The sequence below is a fragment of the Labeo rohita genome, chromosome 16 (assembly GCF_022985175.1).
Source record: "Labeo rohita strain BAU-BD-2019 chromosome 16, IGBB_LRoh.1.0, whole genome shotgun sequence".
NCBI classification, from domain to species: domain Eukaryota; kingdom Metazoa; phylum Chordata; class Actinopteri; order Cypriniformes; family Cyprinidae; genus Labeo; species Labeo rohita.
The window spans coordinates 1,612,177-1,626,069 of record NC_066884.1 but is presented as its reverse complement, the minus strand read 5'-3'; the positions used below and the strand labels follow the sequence as shown (position 1 = coordinate 1,626,069).

Sequence of the window (13,893 nt, the reverse complement as noted above, 5' to 3'; positions counted from 1 at the left end):
GTGGGAATTTGGGATTTTGGGATGTTGAATTGTCTTGAAATAATGTTTTATTGAAAAAAAATTCATAATAGACCTAAAATTAGCTTAATTTAATGCTTTATACAAATCGTATTATTATTATTTTTATAATAAATAAAAATAAAATAATCAAATAAAATATTTTTAAAAATATATAACAATAAAATAAGGTGATGTTAATTTAATTAAAAAAGTAAATAAATAAAAATAAATAAATAAACATTAGATTTTTTTATGTTAAATTTGTCTTGAAATAATGTTTTATTGAAAAAAAAAATTATAATGGACTACAGTTTGCTTAATTTGATGCTTTATGCAAATTTTAGCATTATTATTTTATTTATTTAAATAATTTTAAAAAATATAAAAATAAAATAAGGTAATGTTAATTTGATGAAATGAATCAATGAGAATAATGCAAATTACAAAAAATTAATAAATAAAAAAAATGGGATTTTGGGATGTTGAATTGTCTTGAAATAATGTTTTATTTTAAAAAAAAGTCATAATGGACCTAAAAATAGCTTTTATTTATTTAAATTATTATTTTTTTTAATATATACAATATATAAAAAATTTTAAAAGGTAATGTTAAATGTTAATTTAATGAAATTGAGAATAATGCAAATTACAAAAAAAAAACAAAAAAACATGAGAATTTGGGATGCTGAATTGTCTTGAAATTTTGAAAAAAAATCATAATGGACCTACAATCTGCTTAATTTTTTTTTATTTTATTTATTTTATTTATTTAAATTATTTTTAAAAATATTGAAATAAAAATAAGGTAATGTTAATTTAATAAAATTAACCAATGAGAATAATGCAAATTACAGAAAAAAAAATTAAATTATTTTTAAAAAAATATTAAAATAAAAATAATGTAATGTTAATTAAATTAAATTAATCAATGAGAATAATGCAAATGACAAAAAATAGATAAATAAAAATAAAAAATAAAGAAACACACATTAGAATTTGGGATTTTAGGATGCTTATTTGTCTCGAAATAATGTTTATTATGTTGTTTTTTTTTTTTTTTTTTTTTTTTTTTTTTTTTTTTTTTTTAAATCATAATGGACCTAAAATTAGCTTAATTTAATGCTTTATACAAATCTTGTTCCTCTTCTTCTTATTTTTATTTATTTAAATTATAAATGTATATATTGTATAAAAATAAGGTCATGTTGATTTAATGAAATTAACCAATGAGAATAATGCAGATTATATAAATAAATAAATATGTAAATAAACAAATGCACATGAGAATTTGGGAGTTTGGAGTGTGGAATTTGCTTGAACATAATGTCTAAATGTAAAAATGATGGTCCTAATTAAGTCCTAATTTATACACATAAGAAATTGAGCAGCTTTTCTTTTTTTAAAGGTGATCTGGAGATTTTATGAATTCACCCTCTAAAGTTTTGGCGATTTAAGAGTGTGTTTTAAGTAGAGCTGTAATGAGACGTGTGATTGTCATGTAATTGTTCATAACATAAATACATGACTCTTGTTGTCAGGTGTCGGCCGTGTGTTCCTGGGATTCGTCCATCCACGACTCCATCCATCTGAACCGCATCACGACGCCCAGCGAGCGGATCTACCTGATCGTGAAAGCCACGGTTCAGCTCAGTCACCCGGCATCTGTGGAGCTGGTGCTGCGCAAGAGGATCGCCGTCAACATCTACAACAAACAGGTCTGGAAAACACAGAAAAACAGCTTTGAGATTGATCTTAATTACTGTATTAAAACAGCAATGTTTGAAATTGACATGAAAATATTATTAATGTTAATACATGACTGGCGTCTCATAGAGTTTCACTCAGAGCCTGAAGAGACGGATGTCTTTGAAGAACGTTCTGTACTCCTGTGGAGTGACGTATGAGATCGTGTCCAACATACCAAAGGTATAAACTTCACACTGTTTCCTCTTCATGTTTGTCTTATTGAATGCACCGATCACACACGCGCTGTCTTCATGAACAGGCGTCTGAGGAGCCGGAGGAGCGCGAGACTCTGGCCTTGATGGCGGCGCGAGGAGAGAGCGAGGAGACGCTCGATGGAGAGACGTACATAGAGAAATACACCAGAGGAGTGCTGGAGGTCGACAATATCCTGTGTCTGGAGAGACTGCGGCAGGTTCGGCTTCACCTTTGCACAGATTTCTCTCACTGTCTGCTGTTTCTGTTGGAGTGTTTAGTAGAGATCAACCGATATTGATTTTTTTATAATGAGACTGATTATTTTAATGTTTATGTGCCTAATAACCGATATCCAGAACCAATACTTATTTATTGTTTTACTTTGTTTTATATCGTTATACCGTTATTGATTATTTGTTTAGTAGAGACAACCGATATTGATTTTTTTTTTTAACGGATGCCGATTATTTGCATGTTTTTGTGCCTAATAACCGATATGTAGAATCTGTATTTATTTATTGTTTCACTTCTATCCGCTGTTTCTACTGTAGTGTTTAGTAAAGACCAACCGATATTGATTTTTTTATAATGATACCAATACCAATTATTTGTTTCTATGTTCGATAACCAATATGCAGAACTAATGTTTTATTTATTGTTTTATTTAATCTGCTGTTTCTGCTTGAGTGTTTTGGAGATCAACCAATATTGCTTTTTTTTTATAACCGATACAGATTACTTGCGTGTTTATGTGCCAATAACCGATATAGAGAATCAATATGTATTTTTTATTGTATTTTTATCTGCTGTTTATACTGAAATGCTTAGTAGAGATCAACTGATATAGATTTTTTTTATAATGATACAGACACCGATTATTTGCGTGTTTATGTGCTCGATAACCAATATGTAGATTTTACTTATTTTTTAATTTCTATCTTCAGTGTAGAAATTTCTGAGTGTTTAGTAGAGATCAACCAACATTGATTTATAATCGATACAGATTATTTGTGTGATTATGTGCCAATAACCGATATAGAGAATCAATATTTATTTTTTATTTTATTTTTATCTGCAGTTTCCGTTGGAGTGTTTGGTGGAGATGAACCGATATTAATTTTTATAATAATACGATACCTATTATTTGTATGTTTATGTGCCCGATAACCGATATTCAGAACCAATGTTTTATTTATTGTTTTATTTTATCTGCTGTTTCTGCGTGAGTGTTTTAGAGATGTTAACCTGTTAACCAATATTCAGAAACAATACTTATTTATTATTATACTTTTATCTGCTATTTCTGCTGGAGTGTTTAGTAGAGTTCAACCCATATTGATGTTTTGCATGTATATTTGCCCAAAAGCCAAAATGCAGAATGTTTAGTAGAGATCAACCTATATTGCTTTTTTTATATATATATATATAACTGAAACAGATTATTTGCATGTTTATTTGCCCGATAACCGATATGCAGAGCCAATGTTTTGTTTTTTTAGCTGCTGTTTCTCCTTGAGTGTTTTAGAGACCAATATTGATTTTTTTTTTTTCACAGATACAAATTATTTGCATGTTTTTGTGTCTTATAACTGATATGTAGAATATGTATTTACTTATTTATTGTTTTACTTCTATCCACTGTTTCTGCTGTAGTGTTTAGTAGAGATCAACCAATGTTGATTTTTTTTTTTTATAACTGATACAAATTATTTGCATGTATACGTAACCGATAACCGATATGCAGAATCAGATTTTTTTTTTATTATTTCACTTGTATCTGCAGTTTCTGCTAGTGTTTAGTAGAGATCAACCGATATTGATGTTTTTGTGATGATACCAATACCAATTATTTGTTTATATGCCCAATTACCGAAATCCATAACCAGTACATATTTATTGTTTTACTTTTATATGCTGTTTCTGTTGGATTGTTTAGTTGAGATCAACCGATATTGATTTTTTTTTTTATATAATGATAGTGATACCGATTATTTGCATGTTTATGTGCCCGATAACCGATATGCAGAGCCAATGTTTTATTTATTGCTTTTTAGCAGCTCTTTCTGCTTAAGTGTTTTAGAGATTGACCAATATAGATTTTTTTTTTCAGATACAGATTATTTGCATGTTTATATGTGCAATAACCGATATGCAGAACCGATATTTATTTGTTTTACTTCTTTTTTTTTTTTTTTTTTTTTTTTTTTTTTTTTTTTTTTTTTTTTTTAACTGATAACGATTACTTTACCTGAAATCATTACCTCAACTCTCAACAAGATGGCAGCTTTTATGGGTAGATCCAATATTACAAAACCAATATCCGATTATGGAAAAATTCTTAAATATTGGGAAACAATTGGTCAAACCGATTATCGGTTGATCTCTAGCATTTAGTGTGTTTTTTTTGTGTGTGTGTGTGTGTGTTCATTCAGGCCGTGACAGTAAAGGAAGCTCTCTCCGCTAAAGGCAGACACATACGGCGCAGTCTCAGCACGCCCAACGTCCAGCACGTAAGACCAGATCTACAGTTTGCTCGTGTATAGAAACAAAAAAAACATGCATTATATAACAGGACTGTAATATATATTTGTTTAGAGCTCCTGTTGTAAACCAGACGGGAACGGATGTGAGGATGAGGACGTGAAGGTTGGTGAATACATACTAGATTCACAGCCGATGTGTTTGTTGTGAATGTCCCTGTCTGAGTGTTGACTCTATTTCCACAGACTCACTGCGACGGACACACAGACGTCACTGAATCCAATTTACATGAAGCTTCACTCAACAGTCCTCTCTCAAAAGACACGCCCGTCAAAAACAAAGAGAATCATGGTAAACAATGAAACTGGCTTTCACCTGAAATGATATGAATGACCAATAATAATATATTATTATAATAAATGTAAAAACTTCAACACTCTTATAAGTAAAAAATAATTCAACACTTAAAAATAAAAGAAATTAGTGAATAAAAATTAAAATAATTTACCATAATTTTTTTTTTTTTTCAATTTTGGGCAACTTTTAACTTTTTATTTAATAGTTGGTCAAAGACATTTAAGATGTCCCCATCAAAAGAAATGTACAAAAGTGATTTTATGTTCATAGCACATTAAATGTAAGTAAAGTGTCTACTTCTATGTTTTTGAAGAATAAAATGTCAAAAATTCAGACAACATGTTTATTCTGACTTGTACATATTAAAATATATAAAAGAATAAGAGAGCATATTAAATTTTATTGTGTTTTAAATGAGTAAAAAAAAAATCTTATTAACAAATGGGTAAAACCTGTGATAGTGGCACATTTTAAAAATGTAGAATTACAACTAATTAGTATTTGGGGTGAAAGTAATTGGTCTTTTAATGTCATAAATTGATTTTTGTTGTAAATATGACTGACAAGATGGTTACACTGAATGACATTTTAGTGGGCGTCTTCTGTAAATTAGGGAAAAAATGTATAATATTTATTTTTTCCTCATAAAAACAAAAACAAAAATGCAATTAAATTAAACAGAAAACTTTTTAATATTTTTTTTTTTTTTTGGAAAAACAACAATTTAAAGCAGTATTACACTTATTGTTTTTAACATAAAACACTTTATTGTTTTATGTAAACTTTTTACTCACAAAAAAAATATAATTGTTATTAGTAGTAAATGGTACGTCACTTCAACACTTAAAAATAAAAGAAATCAGTAAATAGAAATTCAAATCATGTACCATATTTTCTCAATTTTGGGCAACTAGACCTTTTAACCTTTTGTTTTATATTGTAAAATTCAAACAACATGCTTGTTCTGACTTGTATATATTAAAATATATAAAATAATAAGGGAGCATGTTAAATTTTATTGTGTTTTAAATAAATAAAAAAATATTACTGACAAATGGGCAAAACCTAGGATAGTAGCAAATTTTAAAAAATAGTATTTGGGGTGAAAGTAATTTGTCTTTTAATATGTCATAAACTGATTTTTGTTGTATATATGACTGACAAGATTGTTACACTGAATGACATTTTAGTGGGTGTTTTCTGAAAATTAGGGGAAAATGTACAATGTTATTTTTTCCTCAGAAAAACAAAAACAAAAATGCAATAAAATGAAACAGAAAAGTTTTATATATTTTTTATTTTATTTTTATTATTTTTAAGCGGCCATATGCAAACTTTTTTTTTTCTTCACAAAATATATATTTTTTAATTAAATAAAAAAAATGTAATGGTTATTAGTCGTAAATGGTACATGTAACATTTTAACACTTCCAAAAAGAAAATCTAAATAAATATTTATAATTAAAAAGAAATTATGATTGTTCTTAACTACTATAAAATATTAATAGTAATAATAATAAAATAAAATGTGTTCTGTTTTTGTTTATAGCACTTTTAAACGCCTTTATGCATTATTTCATGCAAACGTTCTCTTCAGGATCAGTACCAGAGAGTCCGACGTTCTTCAACTCCAGTCCATTTAAGGTTCTGTCTCCTCAACCGCCCAAGTTCCTCAAATCTCTCTTGCCAGTGAAGGAGGAGAACAAAGTCAAGCGTTCTCTGGAGGCACGGCCTCTGCTGGGACAGGAGGTGATACACACACACACACACACAAACACTGAATGCTCCCATTATGTGTCTCATTCTCACACACCATTCATATTGTGTTTCCACTCTCCATATTCTCACATATTTTATTATTTGATAGCGATTCAGGCTCTGATTCCTGTACTGAAGTGTCTTTAAGTGTCTCTCAGTCCACAGAGAAGCTGTCCTTCAGCCAGGGTCCGAAATGAACACGAAATTAAGGTCCAAATGCTAGTAAAAATCATCATTTAGCTGGTAATGACATTAATTCAGTTCGAATCAAAGACAACACTAATGAAAAATGAAACACCCAAATTATTTCAATTTTTAAAAATGCCAAAATATAATTTTAGTTGGTGAGAAATGTTTATTGCTTGTGATTTTTTTTTTTTTTTTTTTTTTTTTTTTTTCCCCATATTAGTTCATTTTGGACCCTGTTCCCAGCATGCCTCAGTCCCTCAATCCTGTTCATTTATACAGCCACAGATTTATTTATTTATTTATTTATTGCATATTTATTCAGACTGACCTGTACGTAATAACCTGTTAAACAGAAGTATGATTTTAAAGGAATAGTTCACCTAAAAATGCAAATTCATTTCATCTTTGTTTAAAATTTTATTTACAATTTACAAGTCTAAAGTGTTATATGAGTAAAAAATAGTAAATTGTTTTCCTTGCATATAGATTTGGGTTTTAGCATTATATTATTTTATTTACAGTTTTGATTTGACAAGTCTAAAATGTTATATGAGTAAAAAATAGTAAATAGTTTTCCTTGCATATAGATTTGGATTTTATTTTATAAATAATAATAAAATATTTTCAGTTTTAATTTTAATTTTTATTAAATTTTAGTAATTTTGTGATGTGCTTTTGTCATTTTTATTAGTTTTTTATTATTATATTTAGGTTTAATTTATTTTTAGCTTACATTGGGTTCAATTTAGTTTTCATTTATTTCCAGTTATTTATCAATTTAATTTATTATTAATTTTAATGAATGATGATAACCCTGACAAAAAATTATATAAAGCATTATATATATAAAATACAAATTATAATCATATAGACTACTGTTGTATGATTTTTTGTCAGGTCAGGATTACTATCATTCATTAAAACTATTTTTGAAAAATATCTTTAGATACCAAGGCATTTTTCTAATCTTTAAATGGAAATAAATTAAATGTAAATATTTCCTTAAAAATATAAAAATGAAAAAAACACTAAATATATTGCTTAAATTAAACTAAAACAAAAAATTAAGTTAAAAATTAAAATGAAAACTGAAAATGTAAAAACAAAAGCTAAAAAAAAAAAGCTACTTTTACAGCATTGTATGTAAAAGAGCAGCTCTGACATTGTACAAAACATTTTGTGGAAGAAAGTAATATGAGGAATTTTAGAACAACATGAGCTTTATTTTTTGTGTGAACTGTTCCTTTAAAAAAAGCGCTGCATCTGTGCCTGTGTGCATGTGCATCTGCATCACGCGTGTGTAACCCGTTGGCTGTGCTGCATGGCCCGTGTGAAGTGTGCTGTTGTGCCCTGATTGCAGAGCATGCGTTGGTTTGCGGACCCCGGCGGCCCCTGGTCCAGACCCAGGGCTCAGAGCGAGGGCCGCGGCACCAGTGACATCATCAGCAGCTCGGCCAATCACAGACAGCCCAGACTCAGCACTGATCTCACTCACACACGGCCGCACGCTGCTGTAAGTCAACACACGCATGTCGCATACTAGTTTGTACTACTAGAAAGGGCCTTGTTAACAAAAAATCATTTTTAACCAGTCCATTGTGTTGTATATATTTTTTTTAATTTCATACATTTTTCAATAAAATTTTAAAATGTTAAAATTTAGAATATTATATAACTGTAAAAAGTCTTGAATTGTCCATGAGGCTTGAATTTCTGCATTGCATCCTTTTAAAACTATTTCTGATGAAGTGAAGCTTATGATGCTGCCTCATTATCATCTCAGCACCATTTGCATCTCATTGCATCCCATCACCCTCATGTGAATGATGTTTAACTGCATGAATCCCTCAGCTTGTGTTTAACTCACTGACTGCAGCGCTTCACATATCAAACTGCAGATTACAAAGCAAATAAACTCTGTTTACACATTAGATGTGACTGGCCTACTGAGACAAAACTAGATCACTACTTTTATATTCAGTAGAGTTGTCTGCACTGGTAGCACTCGATACAGTACACTTTCATCTGACAGACAAATCCCTCATTTCTATATGTACTGTAAAGCTAATCCACCTAGTTTATGTCCCCATAGTTACAAAATTAAATTATTTTACTTACACATGTATCATGTGTATTCATTATATTATTTAACTTTAATTTACATTTAATTTTAAAATTCATTTACATTTAAATGTAATAAATGTAATTTATTTATTTTTAAATATTTAAATATTTCAAACATATGTATATATTGTATTATTTAGCTTGGAATTCATAGGTTTTTTTATTTTAATTTTCAAAACTATTTTAATATTTTAAGTTTTAAGTTCTTTTTTCATTTCATAATATATATCATTTTATTTATATATATATATATATATATATATATATATATATATATATATATATATGTGTGTGTATATATGTATATATATATATATAACTATAAATTCATTGATCATATTATTTAACTTTGAATTCATAGTTATATATATATATATATATATATATATATATATATATATATATATATAATCTATAAAGTTACATATATATATATATATATATATATATATATATATATTATCTAACTTTATTTTATAATTTATTTAACTTTTTTATTTTATATATATATAATTAACTTTATTTTATCATTTTTATTTATAATCCATTTAAATGTATTGAATTTTTGGAACTATTTAAAGTAAGTTTTTAATTTATTTGGTAACATTTTATAATTATAATTAGTTTTACAAATATTTTAAAAACTAAATTCTTAAATGACTTGCTTCAATGCTTCCAGTGTAGACAACCTCAGATTGTCAGACTAAAATGATTCAGCACTGGGCGCATACAGTATAGCTCAGGGGTGCCCAAACTCGGTCCTGGAGGGCTGGTGTCCTGCAGAGTTTAGCTTTAACCCCACTTGCACACACCTGAACCAGCTAATTAAGTGCTTACTAGGCATACTTGAAACTTCCCAGCAGGTGTGTTGAGGCAAGTTGGAGCTAAACTCTGCAGGACACCGGCCCTCCAGGATCGAGTTTGGGCACCATAGATCATGGATGGGCAGCTTCGGTCAGAGGGCCACTGTCCTGCAGAGTTTAGCTCCAATCCTTGTCAAACACACCTGAACAAGCTAATCAAGGCCTTCAAGATCACTAGAAAGCTACAGGCAGGCGTGTTTCATTAGTGTTGGAGATAAACTCTGCAAAACAGTGGCCCTCCAAGACTGAAGTTGCCCACCCCTGGTATAGAGCTACTGTTGTGGACAAAAAGACTGTATAAAGTAGCAGATGTGCTTCCGGATTTCATCACAAGGGGGCGATAGAGTCCCTCCTGATCACTGCTTTGCTGTTTGTTTCCTGTCTGGTCATTGATGATTTGTCAGGATTCAGAGGAAGAGGATCCCGACATGGATTCTGCCTTCACCCGTTCTGGTGATCCAGGCCTCGGGTCTCTGGAGCTCCAAAACTTCAAGCCTTACATCCCTGAGGATTTTGCCAACTTTGAGGTCTACAATGCCAGTCTTGAGACCCAAGAGGGTGCCTCGTGTGTACAGGGAGAGTTGGCACCTGGAATCGGGGTGTTGACTGGGACAAGGTCTGGAGAAAAAGAGGTGTCCCGTAGTCCCACGGCCAGCACATGCACAAGCGGCTACTTCTCCCATAGTGCCTCGAACGCCACACTGTCTGACGTGCTCTTCACCGGCAGCGATAGTTGCGACCAGCTCAACAGCAGAGAACCTGCAGACCCTCAGGAAGCACCGCACGGAAGAGGGTTGCATCCTTCCAGAAGTGCCTCGGGATCCTGTCCAGCCCAGACTGTTCCCGCTCAACCCTGTTCCCGTCACTGCACCGACCGGGACTGTTCCCCTCGGCTTCCCCGCAAGTGTATACTGAGTGTCAGCCAAGAATTTACAGACTTTAAGGGTGCAGATGATGTTGTAGGGGAAGAAGAACTTGGTAACATCGGATGGAAGGCGGAATCAGTTCCTCCAGACCTCAAGGGTGTAGGTGATGCTGTAGGAGAAGACGACCTCGGTCCCCCAGACTTTAAGGGTGTAGATGATGATTTAGAAGAAGACAATCTCAGTAACACCGGATCAAAGGAGAAATCAGTTCCCCAAGGTGTAGGTCATGGCCTAAGAAAAGACCTTGGTAACATCGGATCGAAGGCAGAATCAGTTCCCCAAGACGTTGATAGTATAGATCATGGTGTAAGAGAAGACGTTGGTAACATCCGATCAAAAGCAGAATCAGTTCCCCCAGACTTTAAGGGTGTAGATCATGGCGTAAGAAAAGACCTTGGTAATGTCGGAAGGAAGGCGGACTCGATTCCCCAAGGCATGGATCCCCCACCCCAGTGCCATCTCCACAATGGAAAGGTCTCTCCAAGTGTCCCCATACCTCATGCCAACCCACAGCTGGAAACAACTCAAGGACTTGAGTCCTTTGAGGATCCAGAACCTTCGGCGGACTCTAGTGAGGACGAGAACGGACCAGTTGCTCAGCTGCCAGACTGGATGGCTCCCGGTGAGCAAGTTTGGGTGGGCAAACAGAGCGGGACGGTGCATTATGTTGGAGGGGTGGAGTTTGCCAAAGGCATCTGGGTTGGAGTAGAGCTGGACCTTGCTGTAGGTAAGTGAACTCTGCCTTTCTTGCAAGCTGAATCCCAACTCAACTCCTTGTAACCTGACATTTCTTGTCCTTCCGAAGGCAAGCACAATGGAACGGTCCAAGGGAGGGTGTACTTCCGGTGTGCCACAGGTCATGGCGTCTTCGTGAAGCCTTCCTCTTTGACTCGAGGGCCTCCGTCCATAGACACCGAACCTCAACCCGTGCTCCATTAGGAGCAAGACATCACCCCAGTAGTTGGTAGACGAATTCTTCGACACCAGCACCAGCGATCGCCTGGACAAACCAAGTGCTTACAGAATCCATCCTTCTGATTTGTTCATCACATTCGAGATTTGTTGGTTCCCATGATTCCATGGCAATAAACCCTACCTGTGTGTGTTGTGTTAAAGTTATAGGCCTATTTCAGTATCATCTTTGAATGTCGAGAGTTGCACAATTGCACAAACACGTTTTATATATCATGTATAGCTGTAATACTAACATCCATCTTGGTTACCACTTATTATATGACTAAATGTATTAATCGAACATTGCCTAACTCTTACATACTTTGAGTGAGTTTGAGATTTGGATTTGTGTTCTAGGTAAGAATGTACTACTGTTTATGACCATTTTGTTTGCGTGACTATATCAGGTATTACCAAAGACATAGCCTTCAAATCTGCTGTGCAAACTTCTTGGCGACGTGTTTTATGCTTGTGTACGTTACAGATTTATGCTAATATGCTAAGTGCCATATTTCTGGTTGGAAGGCCACATGCCCATCAGAACTTCAGAACTGTGGTGTTTCGGTTTCGATTGGACGGCAAGCCAGTTGCTCGTACTCTGTCGCGTTACTGGTTTGTTGAGTACTGTAACTATTGAAGGACTGCCAATATTTCTATTAACAGAGCTGAACGCTTGCACTGGAGTAACTTATCCTGGATGCACATTAAGTTACGTAATGCACAGACTTGTACGCATTCTCAGATACTGATTTGACGCTTCTCAGGAGGTTGACGGAGGTCACCTAATACGGAGAGCACCTTGTTTTCTTTATACCTTGCCGGTATTGCTAAACGCAGTTAACCTGGTTTGCTTCGTATCGGCTAAAGACCAGAAATGTCCTAAAGTACTGACACAAGCCCCTTTCACGGGGTCTTTTTAGATAGTCGACTTCTAGGTTCACCCGCCTAATAATGTGTGTTTGTTAAGATTTTATTTAGTTTGTGATACTAAAGCCAATATTAATGTTTTTTATATAGGTGTAAATGGGAGATGGGCAATATCGGGGAATGGGACATAGCCTGAATAATGCTAGTATGTTTAGTGCCATGACCAGTGCTGTTATTATTGCTCTGTTTTACCTGAAGAACTGTGGATCTCATAAGAAGTGAATACTATTGCTGTCAACGGAGACGGTAAAATAAAAACCCAAGACCTTACTTAAAAGAAAACAAAGCTGCTCTCCTTGACAAGGAGCTGTACATAAAAATGTATGAACATAGTATTTACAATATTATAAAATGTACAGAATTGTATTTATATTGTATCTCTGCAGATGTTGGTACAAAGATGTTGTAGAATACAGAACGTTTACAAACGCTTTTGTGTGTGTTCCTTGCTTTGTATGACATTATTGGTTGTTTTTCATTTGATTTGAGAGTGAACTATATAATAATAGCACTAAAACATAATTAGGGCCTGAGCACCGTTGGTGCAAGGACCCTGTTGGAATTGCTCAGTTTCTCTTCTTCTCCAAAATCTTATTTTTGAGGGCATAAACATACTCAAAAACTCATGAGACTGCACACACGCCAAAAGTGGTCAAATTTACATGGCAAAATGGCTCGATAGCGCCACCTATAAAATTTCAACAAAGTGCCTCGAGCTATGTTTTACATACATGTACGAAATTCGGTAGACACATGTAACACCTTCAGAAAAGTCCTCCGTTACGAAGTCCGAAACCCAACAGGAAGTCTTGTTTTGAATTTTCTCATCAATTTTGTGCCGTTTTTGCCATTTTATGGCGTTGTATTTAAACAAAATCCTCCTAGAGATTTAAACAGATCAACAACAGATTTGGTCAATGTAATCTAAAGCGCTTTGTGATGCTAAATTGCGAAGATCTTGAATTTTCATTGAAGGGCGTGGCCATGGTGGCCTGACAAACTTCAATGTTTCGCCAAGAAACAGGAAGTTGTTATAATTTAGGCATTATGTCCGATCTGCACCAAAATTTGCATGTTTGATGAGAGTCCTGTCCTGAACACACGCCCATGCCCATATTCAGTTATAGTCAAAACTGAATAATATATTAATTATATTATTCAGTAATATTATTTTATAATGGAAAATAATATTCCATTATAATCATAGCGCCACCTGCTGGCAACAGGAAATTACTTGTTTTGCACCAACTTAAACATGCAATGTCTGCACCAAACTTCATGTTTGGTAAGAGTCCTGGCCTGAAGACGTCTAAAGGCCAATATTAAGGTATAGTCATAGCGCCACCTGTTGGTGGCAGATGTCATGCTTTACA

General features: G+C 33.2%; 1 protein-coding gene across 5 annotated transcripts in view; it reads left to right on the top strand.

Moving 5' to 3' along the window:
* The window catches only part of kif13a (kinesin family member 13A), an 87,656-nt gene extending 74,704 nt beyond the window's left edge, over nt 1-12,952 (top strand). For 3 of the 5 annotated variants that reach the window (XM_051131053.1, XM_051131052.1, XM_051131054.1), the window contains 10 exons: nt 1,539-1,715; nt 1,834-1,926; nt 2,006-2,158; nt 4,374-4,451; nt 4,537-4,587; nt 4,668-4,773; nt 6,377-6,528; nt 8,087-8,239; nt 10,118-11,366; nt 11,445-12,952. In XM_051131053.1, coding sequence (XP_050987010.1) covers nt 1,539-1,715; nt 1,834-1,926; nt 2,006-2,158; nt 4,374-4,451; nt 4,537-4,587; nt 4,668-4,773; nt 6,377-6,528; nt 8,087-8,239; nt 10,118-11,366; nt 11,445-11,578 — 2,346 coding nt within the window. In that variant the 3' untranslated portion in view covers nt 11,579-12,952. The remainder of the gene's footprint in view (nt 1-1,538; nt 1,716-1,833; nt 1,927-2,005; nt 2,159-4,373; nt 4,452-4,536; nt 4,588-4,667; nt 4,774-6,376; nt 6,529-8,086; nt 8,240-10,117; nt 11,367-11,444) is intronic. The other 2 variants (XM_051131056.1, XM_051131055.1) reach the window with 1 other exon arrangement.
* Nucleotides 12,953-13,893: the final 941 nt, after the last annotated feature.